At 41.3% G+C, this 16,268-nt stretch overlaps 3 protein-coding genes across 8 annotated transcripts in view; 2 read left to right on the top strand and 1 right to left on the bottom strand.

Annotated features, from left to right (window-relative positions):
• Positions 1-16,268, bottom strand: part of kcna2b (potassium voltage-gated channel, shaker-related subfamily, member 2b) — a 167,271-nt gene that overhangs the window by 116,748 nt on the left and 34,255 nt on the right. The window lies entirely within an intron of this gene.
• Positions 26-10,452, top strand: etv7 (ETS variant transcription factor 7). 3 transcript variants are annotated; one of them, XM_052057271.1, is made up of 8 exons: positions 26-372; positions 471-606; positions 1,650-1,814; positions 1,889-2,047; positions 2,786-2,878; positions 8,361-8,506; positions 8,629-8,685; positions 8,757-8,949. In XM_052057271.1, the coding sequence occupies exons 1-8, from the start codon at positions 331-333 to the stop codon at positions 8,796-8,798; spliced, it is 840 nt and encodes a 279-aa protein (XP_051913231.1). In that variant the 5' UTR covers positions 26-330; the 3' UTR covers positions 8,799-8,949. The 3 variants fall into 3 exon arrangements, with proteins under 3 accessions (XP_051913231.1, XP_051913229.1, XP_051913230.1); XM_052057269.1 differs by having other exon boundaries at positions 39-372; positions 8,585-8,685; positions 8,757-10,452; XM_052057270.1 differs by having other exon boundaries at positions 44-372; positions 8,364-8,506; positions 8,585-8,685; positions 8,757-10,452.
• pnpla1 (patatin-like phospholipase domain containing 1) lies at positions 10,206-14,658 on the top strand. 4 transcript variants are annotated; one of them, XM_052057240.1, is made up of 10 exons: positions 10,206-10,331; positions 11,538-11,766; positions 11,844-12,076; positions 12,172-12,237; positions 12,321-12,530; positions 12,711-12,771; positions 12,874-13,098; positions 13,179-13,293; positions 13,574-13,696; positions 13,801-14,658. In XM_052057240.1, the coding sequence occupies exons 1-10, from the start codon at positions 10,206-10,208 to the stop codon at positions 13,955-13,957; spliced, it is 1,545 nt and encodes a 514-aa protein (XP_051913200.1). In that variant the 3' UTR covers positions 13,958-14,658. The 4 variants fall into 4 exon arrangements, 3 of the variants coding, with proteins under 3 accessions (XP_051913200.1, XP_051913201.1, XP_051913202.1); XM_052057241.1 differs by having other exon boundaries at positions 13,227-13,293; XR_007961292.1 differs by lacking the exon at positions 13,179-13,293 and having other exon boundaries at positions 13,801-13,930.

Genomic DNA, 16,268 nt, shown 5'->3' on the forward strand with positions numbered 1-16,268 from the left:
TTTTAGGGTCGTTTGAAAAATGTCAACCTTTTTGCTTAGTTAGAAACTGTAGGTTGCAGACACTTCTTCGTGAATTCAACGTTGTGAAAGTTATTATTCACATGACCAGCGGGATAAAATAAACTATTCGTGATATTCTCATAATGATGAGACGTAAAAGTGTTTCGTCCAATCAAATTATTTTGCGCACAGTCCACGCGAGGATTATCTTTCTTTCGTTTTTCATTTCCCGGAAGGGTTGGATTAGTAGAGCGGTGTTCTCGGAAAACATATTAGAAGAGAGTCTGTGCGCCTGTTTATTTCTTTATTTGGGGACAGCCGCAAACGGACATGTTCATCCGGAATATCATGTCCACGTCACTGTTGGCGAAGGTGAGTTCGTCTCTGAAGGGGCACTCGTCGACATTGTGTTGGTTTGGGGGGAATTACCTGTGACAATGATTGTGATGGACGTGAATACTTTGTTTCAGGAAGGGCGTCAAAAAACATGTTCCCCCACTTTAATGCATGAAACGCAAATCAATGGGCATCACATGCAACCAGACAAGATTTTAAACGTCAGCCCTCCCTCACAGGATGACCTGTGGCATCTTCCCGGACAGCTCCGTGAGTCCAGTTATATATATCCTATAGTACATGACGTATTCCAGGAACATTTTATAACCCCCGCCCCCCCCACACATAAAAAAATTCTAATAATAATAATACATTTTATTTATAAGCGCCTTTCAAGACACCCAAGGACACTTTACAATAACAAAAAACACAAAACAATACGGGTTGAGCAGCAGCAGCCTCCATGCACGAAATAAAGAACCAGGCACTTGACTAAATTCTTGGATCCAGACAAAAAAATGTAACCGTGAATGTAGTAAAAGGCATTCCTATATGATATCATATACCAAATTGTTCTTCAGCACCATCCAAAATGTTTTTTCTCTCTTGCCCTTCACTCATGATGGGCAATTCACATATAATCTACAACCGATGATATCGATTTTTAAATAAACTTTTTTTGGTTTGATTTTATTGATATGTCTATCTTGTAATTGTTAATCCATTCGTTTTTTTAAATAGTACTATGCACTTAAGTTGTTTCTCTCAATATGCATGTCTGGAACCCTTTTAGTCAAACCTGATTAACCATCTAGAGGAAGAGAACAAAGTAAACTACATGACTTAACAGAGAGGACATAATTAAGGTACAGTACTTTGTAGCATAGTGGCGAACAGATCTAGCATGTCGTTTTTTGGGAAAAACTTTGAACATTAGAATCTATTTACTGGAATTTCAAAGTACATAATACTAAAAATGGCTTCAAATTAAAATAAAATGGAACATACTTAATATAGTCATTAAAAATAAATGTGGCAATGCATTTTAAATATATGTTCTTTTTGGTGCCTAAATGTTATAGGGTTGTAGAAAACAAAGCCAGTGGCACCATTGATGGTTGACTTGGACGGATCAAATTATCGTACTTATTTTTCTTGATGGGAGTAAAAAAAAGAAAGAAAAGAAAAGTCAAATAAAAGGTCAATTTGTAAAAAAGATTAATGCCTAAATTGTCCTCCAATTCTGGATTGGCCCACAAACAAAGCCAAGCACTCTTTTTAAACTGACTCTTATGTGCATTTTATGCCAACAGGAATAAATCCATCTTTGTGGGATAGGGACGATGTCGCCCTCTGGCTTCACTGGGCTCACAAGGAATACTCACTACGGCGACCTGAGAAGGGACGTTTTGAGATGAATGGCCGAGCCCTGTGTCTGCTCACTAAGGAGGACTTCAGACACCGCTGCCCCAGTTCAGGTATAGCTGAACACAGGTCTTATGCATGACTGGCCCCTTTTACAGCAGTATACGTAACACTTGATTGTCTGCAGGCGATGTTCTGTATGAGATCCTGCAATGTGTGATCAATCAACGGAGGAGTGTTGTACGTGAACCCCCAAAAAGGTCTCATAACCAAAGTACAGACAGGCCTCTAATGTCTGTCCCAGAAACTGAAAAGCCCCTGTCTCCCTTCTCAGACAACATGCAAGGTCAGACATTGTTGCATTTGCCTTCAAGAATACGCACGGTACTAATCGATGTATAGTTGGTCGCTTTAGAATATAATGTCTTGACAACACCCTGCCCCGAGAGAACACATGAAATACTTTTTGAGTAAACAGAATAAATAAATGTGACTTTTAAATTGATTTGCTTTTGTGAACTTTTGATAAAACTGTAAACCTCCCTACCTCTTCTACTCTTGACACACTAAACCCAAGGTTGTTGTTGATGTGAGGATTCTGGCCTAAAGAAATACTGAAGCTGTTTGATGATTAACAACGTGATAAGTTAAACTGTCAGCATGTCAAACTGTCACCATAAAAGCCCCTCTAAATTGTGTTGTTCTGAATTTATTACTCACCATAAACCTTTGCAAATGTACACACGTTTCACACATTCACATACAATGACCAGTAAAAAAAGAAGTGGAATGCATGCCAAGCATTGTTTAGAAACCAACAATGTTACAATTTGAGGAGCCAGAAATGGCCTTACAGTTAATAATGTTGCACCCTTTTTACACCACTCCCACATAAAAAAACAAACAAACTGCATTTGCTTGAAAGACTTTTGGTTTCAGTTTTACTCTCCACGGTTGTTCAGATTTCAAATGCACTTCACACTGTTTTGATTTCAGCAGCGGTTGTGACATGTTTGTGACTTTTGTCCCTCTCTATCTGCTTCTCTTTTTCTGTATCCCAACAAAAAAAAAAAAAAAATCCAAGATGAAACTGAAACACCCACAGAGGAACCTCTCAATCTGACTTGCCAAGAGAAGCATCGAAGGCAGGTGCTCAGACCTGACGGTCGCTTGCCAGGTAAGGCTTAGTTTTCTCACAATAAAACACGCTTCAAAGATTCAAACTCGAATACAACTTAAAGTTGCGTGGGGAAATCTGTTACATTTTCGAGAAGGAAACCCTTTTACTTCCTGTTAGATGTGTTGGCACCCAAAGGAATATACTGTACTATATATAAATCAGTGATTCTCCAAGTGCGGTGGTACGTGGAGCTCTCTCTCGTGGTATGCGAAATAATCATTCAATTTGCAAAACTGCAGTTGTGTTGTTCACAAATTCTGAAATGTTCATTTTTCTGGGAGGCCCAAGCCCAAAAGACTCTGCCATGAGGCCATATAGTTCGATGCTATGGGCGCCAGCGTCTCCAGGGGGCGTCACAATGGGTATAAAAAAGTAATTCCCCAAAAGTCCCGATGACAACTCACCCAATTCCCCTTCCAACTACTTCTTTTTGTCGCCCTCTTCTGGCTGAATGTTATCTCTGACGGACTTGATAATGGCTAAACAGTAAAGCAATGTTTCTATTTTGATGCAGCTGGGCTGCAAAAGGGGATCTTGAAATAATTTGTAGTGATGAACAGCACTCAACACGGTGTCTATTTTGTACTGGCCTATTGTGCGCTTTTATTATTTGTTTATACATCGCAACTGGACTGTTTTGTTTGTCTTAGAAGACGTTTCACCATTTATATCGAAAAGGCTTCAACAGTTCATGCAACAAGGCTTGGTTAGGACAGCAGCAGCCTGAGTTGCTGCGGAAAACCCAACTGTTTAAGTTGGAGGCACTCCTCAAACCACAAATGGTATCATTCTTTTGGAATGCAAAACGACAGTCGATAAGATGCCCTGCAGGGAAGCCTCTGTCGGTCTCAAGTTGCTGGGGCGAAACTATCCATCTACCGTATTTTCCGGACTATAAGTCACAGTTTTTTTTGTAGTTTGGCTGGGGTAGCGACTTATACTTTGGTGCGATTTATGAGTGAAACTATTAACACATTATTATATAATTTAACATGTTATTTTCGCATTAAACCGCAAGAGGCCGCACTAGACCTGTGTTGATAAAACCACGATGAGTCTGATGTAAGCGACGTAGAAGAGGAAGCGCTGCCATATTCTACCTGCCATCTAAGTTGGTAGATTTGCTTTTAAGTGACACAGAGGATGAAGACTCCATTGGATTTAGTGACTTGGAGTGACATTGATGGTTTGGTGAACTTGTTAGCATGTTATTTATGCTATAGTTATCTGAATAACTTAATATGTTACTTGAACATTCCAGTCACGTTCTCACTTCGTCGTTTATGCGTCATGTAAAGACAATATGCTAATAATTGTACACTTATTCAGCGTGTTGTTTTCTACTTTATTTTATTTTTTCAATTGCCTTTCAAGATGACATGTCTGTTCTTGGGGTTGGATTTTATCACATCAATTTCCCCTCCAAAATGCGACTTATTCTCCATTGCGACTTATGTATGTTTTTTTGGTTATTTATTTTGCATTTTATGGCTGGTGCGACTTATACTCAGGAGCGACTTATAGTCCAGAACATACGGTTTCCATCTATCTATCTATCTATCTATCTATCTATCTATCTATCTATCTATCTATCTATCTATCTATCTATCTATCTATCTATCTATCTATCTATCTATCTATCTATCTATCTATCTATCTATCTATCTATCTATCTATCTATCTATCTATCTATCTATCTATCTATCTATCTATCTATCTATCTATCTATCTATCTATCTATCTATCTATCTATCTATCTATCTATAGCATATGTGCTTATTAATATTGATGGAGAGTCAATCAATTTCATTGAATCAATTTCACTTCTTCCCAACCCTTTTTGGGCATGTAGGTGAAATTGCTGTTCTGTTTTCTTTCCATGTTGTTTCGACTGTATGTTATGTGCTAATATTGTTGTATATCATTTGCATGTTCACAATAGAAAAAAGAAACCAACCAACATCTCTTGAATTAAGACCACGAGTGGTCACTGTTGCTGTAATTACTTCAACATTGCTTTCATCACTAGGCAGAAGGTCCATGAACTTCCAACCATGCACATTAGGCCTAATTCAAATATCCTCATTTCAGAACCGCTTTTATCCTCGCTAGGGTCGCGGGGGGTGCTGGAGACTATCCCAGCTGTCTTCGGGCAGTAGGCGGGGGGACACCTTGAACTGGTTGCCAGCCTATCACAGGGCATACAGAGACGAACAACCACCCACGCTCACACTCACACCTAGGGACAATTTAGAGTGTTCAATCAGCCTGCCACGCATGTTTTTGGAATGTGGGAGGAAACCGGAGTGTGTGAGTGTGGTGTGTGTGTGTGTGTGTGTGTGTGTGTGTGTGTGTGTGTGTGTGTGTGTGTGTGTGTATGTATATATATATATATATATATATATATATATATATATATATATATATATATATATATATATATATATATATATATATATATTCATATATTCATATATTCATAGCCCGGTGGTGGAGTGCGGCCGGGGAGCAGGCCCCTTGGACAGGTTGAGAGATAAAAAAATAATAATCCCGTTCAGTCTCAATGGCGGGGAGCAGGCCGCACTCGGCCGTGCAATATTCATTCATTCATCTTCCGAGCCGCTTGATCCTCACTAGGGTCGCCGGGGGTGCTGGAGCCTATCCCAGCTGTCTTCGGGCAGTAGGCGGGGGACACCCTGAATCGGTTGCCAGCCAATCGCAGGGCACACAGAAACGAACAACCATTCGCACTCACACTCACACCTAGGGACAATTTAGAGTGTTCAACCAGCCCGCCACGCATGTTTTTGGAATGTGGGAGGAAACCGGAGCACCCGGAGAAAACCCACGCAGGCCCGGGGAGAACATGCAAACTCCACACAGGGAGGCCGGAGCTGGAATCGAACCCGGTACCTCTGCACTGTGAAGCCGACGTGCTAATATATATAAATATAAAATTGTTTTTTTAACCCTTTCATGCACCCTGTAACCTGATAACATGAAAAGCTGTCCGCTGTGGTGACCGCTGTCCCTGAAAGGGTTCAATAGGTATCTTGCTCCATCTTCTGATCGGATCTGTAATCATATTTTTCAAACTCGCTGATCAGTGATCGGCCCCAAAATCCTGTTTGTGTGAAGCCTACTCATTAATATTCCATTCAGTTGTAAAAAAAAGTAGTGGAGCTACCTCAACAGTCAAAGGGGACCGTGTTTTTGCTGTTTGTTCGAGGCAAAATGATTCAGTCGCTTCATAATGGATGAAAGAAGAGCATTGTATGTGAGGGGTGGGCGGTGTCGTAAGCTTTTCATGGACTTGTTTTCAGCGTAACTGTGAGAGAAAGGCTTCTATTCATTTGTGCGTGTTTCTTTTTCAGAAAACAGTGATTGAAGTTTTGAATCCAATGAGAATTTTTACTTTTAGCTATGTATTTACAGCAGGGGTGCCCATTAGGTAGATCCTGATCTCGCGGTAGATCTAAGACAGGTCCCAAGTAGATCTGAAGAGTGTCGAGGAGAAAAAAAAACAACCAACCATTTGTGTGTCTTTGTACATGTTCGTAACATATTTTTTTTTGTGTACGCTACACCCTAATCATCCTATCAGTCTCATTTTCACAAAATAAATATTAAAAAAATAATAGCAGGTAAATCTTGAATTTACGTTCACGCCTGGTTACGTTACCGGAAGTTGTTAGTGCTCAGCAGTCTGCAATTGCAGCTTGTAATCAGAGCTGTTGCGCTCTATCTTTTATCGTCATTCTTCTCATTCAGAGTTTGCTTCGTGTACAATTCACCGAGGGCACGGGCAAAGAATAGGAATCTCGGAGGGTCCAGGGAAGCACTTTAAAATGGTACTTGTGAGCTACGATAGTTAACAGGCTGCAGAAGTGCGTCACATGCCTCAGTTTCAGGCTGTTTCTCATCATGGCGCGTGTGTGTGTGTGTGTGTGTGTGCGTGCGTGCGTGCATGCACGTTGGTAAGGGTAGATCCCGTGAGGTTAGTTGATCGAAAAGTAGATCTTCGATCCGAAAAGTTTGGGCACCCCTGATTTACTGCCTGTTGATCTATGTACCGGTACTTAAAAAAATGATTTGGAACCAGTGTTTGCGAGTAATGTTTTTCATACTGCAAAATGTTACAGTTTCCTAGATTCCTTACAATGATATTGAATGAATTTCCGCTTTTTTTTAAAATGAACTTTAGGCCTACTATATCACTGGACTATGGAACTAATTTAAAAAAAAATCAAAATCCACTGCTGCACATCAATTATTTCTCTGCAGAAAAGCAAATTTAATTTAAAGTCACAAAACAGATGTAAAAGCCAAAGCAGGAAAGAAAAACATGATGATGGCCTACTTATAAGTAGGCTAGAATACCAGTGGCTGCACATACGTAGAAAACATCTGAGCTGAATGCAGGGTTTGTCATGCTTTTTGTCGTGTTTTAAGATGAACATGTTATAATGATAATATGGGAGCACCCAACAAACCTGTTTCACAACCATTTAGTAGCACAATTGCATTGGTAAATACACTGCTTCCTTGAATTGGACTTGTTACGTGACCAAGCTCCTGGAGCCTATCTCAGCTGTCTTCGGGCAGTAGGCGGGGTACATGCTGAACTGGTTACCAGCCAATCGCAGGGCACACATAGACAGACAAATAACCATTCACAATGTATCCCCTCCCCCTCCTGCATATAAAACTTGTATTCCCAATTAAAATGATTTGAAATGCCATTCATCCATTTCGCCCACGGGGAAAAAAAGAACACTACCATTTTTGTTTTGTGTTTTCAATAAAACAAAAAATAGCACTCATCAGAATTGTTGTATGTGTGGGAAAAGCAGATTCACAGCAACTGGAGGGTTGGAAGTGCGCCTTTAAGAGGTGTGGCCTTGTGATTGACATCAGGTATATAGTTATTTAGTCTTCTTGTGAGCATCAGGACGTGAGTTTTAGGCAAGTGTAGTTGCTTGTGAATGTGTATCTGACTACATATCTTGAGTAAATGGCTCGAAATGCAAAAAAGGAGAGAGAGAGAGAGAGAGACAAAGAGAGACAGTCTCTTTCTCTCTCCTTTTCATCCCCACTTCACTCATCATCACTGTGTCTGAAATTTGCTTGGAACTCATATTTTGGTTCGCAACACAAAGCAAAAAAACTGACAACGCAGCTGCTCATAACTCCAAAACCTTTTTTATGGGGAGGGAGCGGGGAGCTCGTCAAAGAATGTACCATTGTAAGCAAATGTATTGCAACGCTTGCAATGTTGACCCTTCTTCAAGTAAAATGTGTGTGCAGGATTTTGGGGCTGTTCACTGCTTCATGATTAACGCCAATCTACCTGCTCATATCCTCAGCAGCAATACAAATTTAAAATGAATTAACCCCCCCGTCCCAATTGTTTTGCATGGAGCTACAATGATGATACCTGCTTGTGTTTAATTTGACTTTTTTCTTCCTGTATATGGAGCAGAGTGCAGGCTACTGTGGGATTATGTCTACAAGCTGCTGTGTGATGACCAATATGAAGAATACATTCGATGGGAAGACCGTGGCAGCCTAATTTTCCGTGTGGTGGATCCCAACGGCCTTGCTCGTCTGTGGGGACACCACAAGGTGAGCACAGAGTTTTGTGCCATTCAAATATGACAAGTTGGGCCCTGCCACACTCATGATGACACATGTCCCCTGTAGAACCGAAAAAATATGACTTACGAAAAAATGTCTCGTGCTCTAAGGCACTACTACAAACTCAACATCATCAAGAAGGAGCGAGGACAAAAACTCCTCTTCAGGTCTCTTTTTTTCCTATTTGTCATCTTCCTTTTATTTGGTTCGTTGTTAACTAGCTTGTGTTTTTTGTCAGGTTCCTGAAAACACCACAAGATATCCAGAAAGAGCTGGATGACCCCTTTGTGTCTCCAGCACACTCCCCCCTCGAGGACAGGAACTTTCCAGGCAGCAGCCCTTCATCTGAATTGAGTGAGGAACATTTTGAGGTTTCCCCCGATCGTACCTCTCCAGATTGCTCTCCAACTGCCCCTCCGGTGAGATAAAAGAAGTTCTGTGTCATGCCAGCCATATGAAGCCCAAGTAAACTTCGCGTTACTTTTTGACTCAATACAGCCATACCTCGGTTTTCGACCACAATCCGTTCCAGAAGGCTGTTCGAAAACCGTTTTGTTCAAAAACTGAAACCGAGCTCTTTTAAAATAAAATTTAAAAAATATTGAATTTGTCTGTTCACAATGGAACGCTACACGAGGAAGCGTCACTTCTTCGTCTACCTGAGGAACTTCATTTCACTTCCTCATGTAAGGAAGGCGAGAGGAGTCAAGTGGTGCATTCAAGTGCGCTGAGTTTATTCGAGAACCAAATTTCGATCGTCATCCTCGGCATAAAAAAAAAAACCTCAACATTTTTGGTTGAAAACCGATTTGGTCGAGAATAGAAACTCAACTCAACTGTATTTCTAGAGCACTTTCAAACTGCCATCGCTGCATACAAAGTGCTGTATATGGAGCAATTTAACATATATAATAAAAAATAAAACAAACCGGTAATAAAGACGGTAGAAAGCACCAAACAGTAAAACCAAGAACAAATCTAAGTCATGCTGAGTCGAATGCCAAAGAATACAAGTGAGTTTTGAGGAGGAGACGTTCGAAAACCGAGGTTTGACTGTACTTTATTTCACTTTAATTCCCCCCATGGAATCATTACTTTTGCTTTAATTATGCCAAAAACTATTAATGAGAAAAAAGAATTAGCCGACATGCTGTTGATATCATGTGTTCAAATTCTCCTGCAAGAAACTGTAATGCGTTGTGTTTAGAATAATTTGTTTGAGAAATATATGGAATGTTTTTTGTGCAGGACAACTGTTGTCCATCAAGAATACAAATTGTGATTATGAAGTGCATTTCTTGTTTTGTTTTTAAATAAATAATAATTTGAGCAGTGTGTATACATTTTTATTTTGGAATATTTCTCAAGTCTATCATAATAGCCGAGTCATTCTGATATCATTTTTTTTATTGAGTTGAGCTACTCCGATTGGCAGCTTGGGATAATTTCAAAGGAATACATAATGTATCTAATCTATGTGCAAGCACATTGCAGAAACCGCAATTGAATTAAGGTTGCACATGAGTTGTGTTTTCGTTGACAGTTGTTTTTGGTTTTGTTTCATGCTATGTCTTGTGTTCTTGTAGTTGGTGTCTTGTTGTGACACCTTTAGGGCTTTCTTTTTTTTGTTTGTTTCCACCCGTGCTCGTCAACCCGGTCCCTTGTGTCTTCTAATCACCTCCCACTCATGTCTTGTCCAGGTGTTCCTCATTGTCTCGTGAGGTTGTTTGCATTTAGTTCCCTGCCCGCATGCAGTCTTTGTTGGATCTTTTGCATGTCTATATGCTGCCTCTCAGTTGTGACCCATGTCATGGTGAGTTCTGTCTCGGTGTGGTGGGAGGAGGGGGCGCGAGCTTTCATTAAATTACTTTCTTGGTGATTCCACAGGGCCTTGTTTTATGTTATTGTAATTAAATTCTTATTTGTGAGCACAATTCCCTTGCCTCACTGCTTCCTTGCAATTGAGTCCACAACCCTGCCCACCTTAAGAGCAGCAACACCCGATCAGTCGCTGAAAGTTCAGAGGGGGCAGCAAGCCATGACAATACAGTATTTACAGTCATTATATTGTTCCATAGGGCGGCACCGTGGCCGACTGGTTGGCGCGTCCGCCGCATACGAGTGTTCCAATCTGGGCTCCAGCCTTCCTGTGTGCTGTTTGCGTGTTTGCTCTGTGCCTGTGTAGATTTTCTCCAGTTTCCTCCCACATTCCAAAAACATGCGTGGCATGCTGATTGAACACTCTAAATTGTCCTTTGGTGTGAGTGTGAGTGCAAATGGTTGTTCACCTGCGTGTGCCCTGCGATTGGCTGGCAACCAGTTCAGGGTGTGCCCCGCCTACTGCCCAAAGACAGCTGGGATAGGCTCCAGCATGCCCCTTGTGTGGATAAGCAGATCAGAAAATGGATGGATGGCTTCATAGCCAACTAATTAGAATGTCATAATTGTGTGTGGCTGAGAAATTAAAGAGTGGAGTGAGTGCATAGATATAGTATGTAGAACACTGGTGGGTTCTGGTTTTTCCTAGCGTGGCAAGCTTTGATTACATACATTGGAGCTCTGATTTAAAATGTGTGGTGGTGGTGTTTTGTACATTTTTTCATTTGTGCAAAATGAAAAAAGAACACAACATTCTTGAGGCACTTTTAACAATTTCAATCACATGCCCAAGGTGTCTTCTGCGCTGGTAGAGCAGTAAAAAATGGTTTGCATTTTGTTCCCTTGGTATTTCACATCGTTCATGTTGACTTACTTTGTTCATTCAGACCTTTTTTTTCATGAATGTTATCACATGGGGAGTAGTTTCAGGGGACTAAATCGAACAGGAGCGGAAAGACTCATAGTAAGTGTGTTATGTGCTCGTATCACATGTGCTTGACTAACATGCTATGGCTAATTGAGGTCTCTTTAAAAGGAGTCATTATCGAGCCTTTTCACTGGTTAACTTCTCTTGGCGAGACCTTTTTTATTCTGAGGGGGACAGGGGGCCACTCTAATCACCACTGGTATCGATCTACAGTTCTTGTACTGCGGTCTTAAAATGGTTCTCGAGGAATCCAGCATTAGTTTTCGTGAGGTGCCGTCATCCATTTCCTTCTCCGGATCCGGCTTTTTGGCCACTTACGAGTTGGGAGTTGCCCAGTGCTTTGTCGATAATGCGCCATGGCTACTGCGCAAGGCACCATCCATTCTTGGCGCATCAGCGGGGTCTTTGGTTGCTGCTGCTGTTGCCTGTGAAATAAACCTGAGTAAGTGGCTCCCTCTTTTCTGACGAATGTTCTTTGAAATTGTTGTTTCAATGAATCTTTCCGAATCCCGCACCCAGTTACGATGCGAAACGAGATGCTCAACTTCGCTAGAGCGATGAAGGCCTTCACACTTGGACCATTCAACCCTTCTGTTGATATTCTACACTGGTTAAAATACATCTTGCACAAATACCTTCCCCCTGATGCCCATCTCCTCGTAAACGGGCGTCTCGCTGTGGCTGTGACCCGCCTGGATGATGGCGAGTACACCGTAATAACGGAGTACCGGTCCAAAGATGATGTCATACAGGTGAAGTGGACTATAGGTTAAACGGATTGATTTGTCACCTTTCAAAAAAATAAGTCCTTGAATTGTGCATTTCTAATTTCCATTCTTGACTTCAGGCTCTGCTTTGTAGCTGCTTTGTTCCAGGATATTGTGGCATGCTGCCTCCCTCCCTCAATGGAGTAGTGAGTATTTGACTGCATCGAGGGAAGAAAAAAAAAATCATGTTGTGTTGGCGCTATAATGTTTCTGTGCTCGTATTTTCCAGCACTATATGGATGGAGGTTTCAGCCAGATGCAGCCAGTTCTGGCGCTACCCTGCCGTACTTTAACAGTGTCTCCCTTTTCCGGAGAGACGGACATTTGTCCCCGAGACGAGCCCTGCATGTTGGACATGGTGGTGACTGGAGTAACCTTGAAAGGCAACTTGGCTAACGGTCTAAGGATCTGGAATGCGCTCTACCCCCTAAAACCAGATGTGAGTGTTTTCATGTCGGTGGATTGCTGATTAACACTGATCCGTGCCCCGAGCGGAATGGTAGCTCCCAGTGTAAATAATTAACATGACCATTCCCTTTACTTTGAACCTCATGATACAACTCGGGCTGTAGTTTAAAAAATAATATTGACAATGCCTTCCAAACATGTGTATGTTCAGGCTGTGGAGCAAGCTTATCACAGTGGCTACAAAGATGCCTTTCATTTTCTTCTGAGCAATGGTTGGTCAACATCTTGAGGAAAGAACACACAAGCAGAAGTTGTTCTTTCATTTTGGGTTCATGATATCTACATTTTACTGTCTTTCCTTTTACTGTACGCAGAGCTTCTCCCAAACATGAAAATGATCACACTTCCTCAAGAACTAGAGAGCGCTGGCTGCCGCCGCACTAAAACTCCCAAATTACCAGAGACTACTTCGGAGGATGAAATGGGGACACATGAGTTGTCTTTTTTCCAACGCAGCCAAAGCATGCAGATGAACACTTCTGCCGAGCTTCAATCTCCAGCTGCGGAACAACCCCTCTCGTTTGATGCAGCAAAGAATGGTGTGTATGGCACTCTTGCTTTCCACTTGGCTCAGCCGCATTCAGGAACACTGCAGTCAAATGTGATATTTGTGCGACAGTTCTGACGGGCAATATGACAATGTATGGGAGCATGCTTGGCCCTTCAGGATTCTTGACCGACTTGGTGCTACCGATGGTACTGATGTTGCAGACTCTGGTTGAGACCAAGGAAATGTAAGATCACATGATTTTTATGACTATTTACTTTTATTTACACAGTAACTTGATTTGTGTGACGAGTTGGTCGGGGAGAATGTTCTTCTCACATTTTAACACTCAACCCTTTAGGTGCCATACCCCTGCCATATTGTAGGTTGTGAACATGATTTGAGGAATTCCGTCCTGATGGCTGACATGTGAATGACATCTTATTGCTCTTGTACCTTGTGATGCATTTAGCATAAATTCTTTAAGCATTGAATGACCCTCCACTTTATTTGCCCTTGCTATGCAGATTCTGGTTGCTGTCCCAAAGGACTCCAGTGGTGGCATTTTGGGCTTGGTGTAGCCTGAGACAGTTTACGTTATTCTTTTTTAGGATCCTCTTCTTTACCGTAACAAAGAACTTAAAGAACAGGTTTGACATCTTGATTGAATGTCCATCGGAATCAGTCATTGTTTTTTACTTTTCAAATTAAAATGTGTACTAATGTTTCCTGTCTGCTCTGGTCTACCATGCAGGGTGTTGCCCATCATTTTGAAGTTTATGGTGATGAAACGAGCTCAAAATGAGGTTCAGCTAAAGCTCAGTTGCCCTCCACGTCACAAGGAGCTGTCCCGATCTGAAAGTGTCAGGTTCGGAGGTTTGCGGTCCAAACCTCCTTTACGAGCGTTGTAACAGGACAGTTGAAATGCTTCAAGACTTTTTTTAAACAAAGCTCATTGATAAATCTGTGCGCTGAACTTGTCTCACATGTAAATGCAGGTCTTGGACACTTGTGTGTCTGAAGCAACCGAAAGGTTGAGTTTATTCTTTTGCAAAGGAAGGCTTCATTAAAGCAAATTGTGCAGGAAAATATTTTTGATTTCATTTCTTTGTGATGTCCAGCAATTTCTCTTCACGTCCTTGCCAAGAGACTTGCTACCTTGTGTTAATTCCTAAATGCCCGTGTAGTTTTCTCGAGCCATGATGTGACTAATTGAAATCAACCCAAATCAGTTTTGAGCTGTTGAAAGTTAAGCTTCCAAACGTGCAGCCATATACCAGTAAATTCCAAAGCTGTCTGATAAGTTTACGTTTAAATCAGACACTCAAAATTCCTTTCACAAATGCATTAAGTGAAATATGTTGAAGTTGATATTGTGGCCTGGGTTGAAAAGGTTGATTTGGTGCAAAAAACATTTAGCTTCTGTTTGGGTGCCACTTTAAAATGAGGGACCCACAATACCCCGCCCTTCCCCACCCCCATATGCACCAGGATACCTGTCTAAGTGTTCAATGAATGTATGTAATTGTGCTTGTTATCCTATGAACTATTTTTGCATGTACTGATATGGAGTGTTGCGTACTATCAATAAAGCCATCGCTATAGCCCCACACTTTAATGTTTCCATCACCTTTTTTTGCTATGAATTATACATTGACATGTCATTAAAATGTTGTATTTAGAAAGGGAGGTGGGTGGGTCGACACCATTTAGCTGCATTGCACAGGTCCTATATAAGAAATGGACACATTTTCAAAACTGGTATTTGGTCTCGCACTCTGATTTGTATTGGGCGTCAGCCATGCTCTAACTTCTGCATTTCTAACACTATAACCCAGCTGCTTGTCACACACCCGTTCAAGGTCAAAGGCAAAAGGAGTCCAACCGTAGCTCACATTCACATGCAGGTCCCTACGTCAATTTTTATTTTATTTTTTAATTAAAATAAAAATAACTACATATACATTAAATGTAGTTGCATAAGAGCCACTGAGTGGAGTATTGAGCACAAAGCAGGAAAAGAGTCTTGTAGGTGTTGAAGCTAGGTGTACATTTTTCCAAACTCTTTACCAGGTTACACAACAAGATGTAAAAATTGCAACTCAATTGCCCTTTGTTTTTATGCTCATTTTTTGCCAGAATATCATGACTAATGCATTTTGAGGTACAATGAGGTTGTTGACCTACAGATGCTCTGCAAGGATATCCTGTTCCCCTGCTTACCTCTTCAGCCCTTTCCGAATGGATGAATGAATGTGTTGGCACTGTTTTGCAACAGACTGTTTGCTATCTGTAACACGGTTGGCCTATTACCTGCTGGTGGATCCTCTTATATAACGACTGTGGACGGATGATACGGATAACACGCACATCTGTTGCTTCTCTATGTAAGCCATTGATCCAGCCAGTCAGCCGGAAAGCAGCTGCTTTTGTAAAGTGTGTGCGTGTTTGTGTGTGTGCGTGCGTGCATGTGTCTTGACTATATGCAATGTCAAGTGGAAAAAAAAACAATCTGGTGCTATATAATTTGAAGGTTTTCAATGACACGGTGGTGAAGGAAAAGTCACTGGTTGACATTTCCACCGTTCAATGATTTCAATTGGAAATCTGACAATGAGAATATGACCAAGGTTACAAGAGTGAATTTGAAACCCTACTTTGAGACCCAAACAATCATCAGAAACCACACTTTGGCTAACCCTGCCATCACACATTTTGACTGTTGTATCTCTCATTCCTAGCAGAAACGGGGGGGGGGGGGGGGGGAGATCTGCATTGTGATGTGTTCACAGGGCCTGAGATTCGAACCCCGCAACCTTCGGGTTGAGAGCTGACCACTCTATTACCTGAGGCCGATATATAAAAATGTAGCCAATCAGAATCATCTTTCTTGGCCAAGTATGTAAAACACAAGTAATTTGTCTCCGGTCGTATGAGCTAACAAAGACATGACATAAGTTGCGAAAGACGTTCCGCAATGTAAGGGTACCATTGTGCAGTAGTACTGTCCAATGACGGCTTGTGCGACAATGTGCAGAGTCATTGAGAAGCGATAAAGTGATCAGTGGTGCAATACGACACAATGTAGGTTGGTGCAGTTAATCGTTGCACCACTTTTTAAAATGACCATTAATTACCGATAATTAAGATAAGCTAGGAAAACCTGTATTTGTCTCACAATGGAGAAATGTGCAACTTATGGTGTGCAATTATACAAAATGT

Source organism: Hippocampus zosterae, chromosome 2, assembly GCF_025434085.1.
Source record: "Hippocampus zosterae strain Florida chromosome 2, ASM2543408v3, whole genome shotgun sequence".
Taxonomy (NCBI): domain Eukaryota; kingdom Metazoa; phylum Chordata; class Actinopteri; order Syngnathiformes; family Syngnathidae; genus Hippocampus; species Hippocampus zosterae.

What these genes read in the sequence shown, in the direction of transcription:
- etv7 (XM_052057269.1), top strand. Translation starts at nt 331, where the DNA reads ATGTTCATCCGGAATATCATGTCCACGTCACTGTTGGCGAAG. An exon ending in CCACGTCACTGTTGGCGAAG is followed by an intron (nt 373 to 470) that starts GTGAGTTCGTCT and finishes ACTTTGTTTCAG; the next exon opens with GAAGGGCGTCAAAAAACATG. An exon ending in GCATCTTCCCGGACAGCTCC is followed by an intron (nt 607 to 1,649) that starts GTGAGTCCAGTT and finishes TTATGCCAACAG; the next exon opens with GAATAAATCCATCTTTGTGG.
- pnpla1 (XM_052057240.1), top strand. Translation starts at nt 10,206, where the DNA reads ATGTCTTGTCCAGGTGTTCCTCATTGTCTCGTGAGGTTGTTTGCATTT. An exon ending in GTTTGATGCAGCAAAGAATG is followed by an intron (nt 13,099 to 13,178) that starts GTGTGTATGGCA and finishes TTTGTGCGACAG; the next exon opens with TTCTGACGGGCAATATGACA. An exon ending in ACAAAGAACTTAAAGAACAG is followed by an intron (nt 13,697 to 13,800) that starts GTTTGACATCTT and finishes TCTACCATGCAG; the next exon opens with GGTGTTGCCCATCATTTTGA.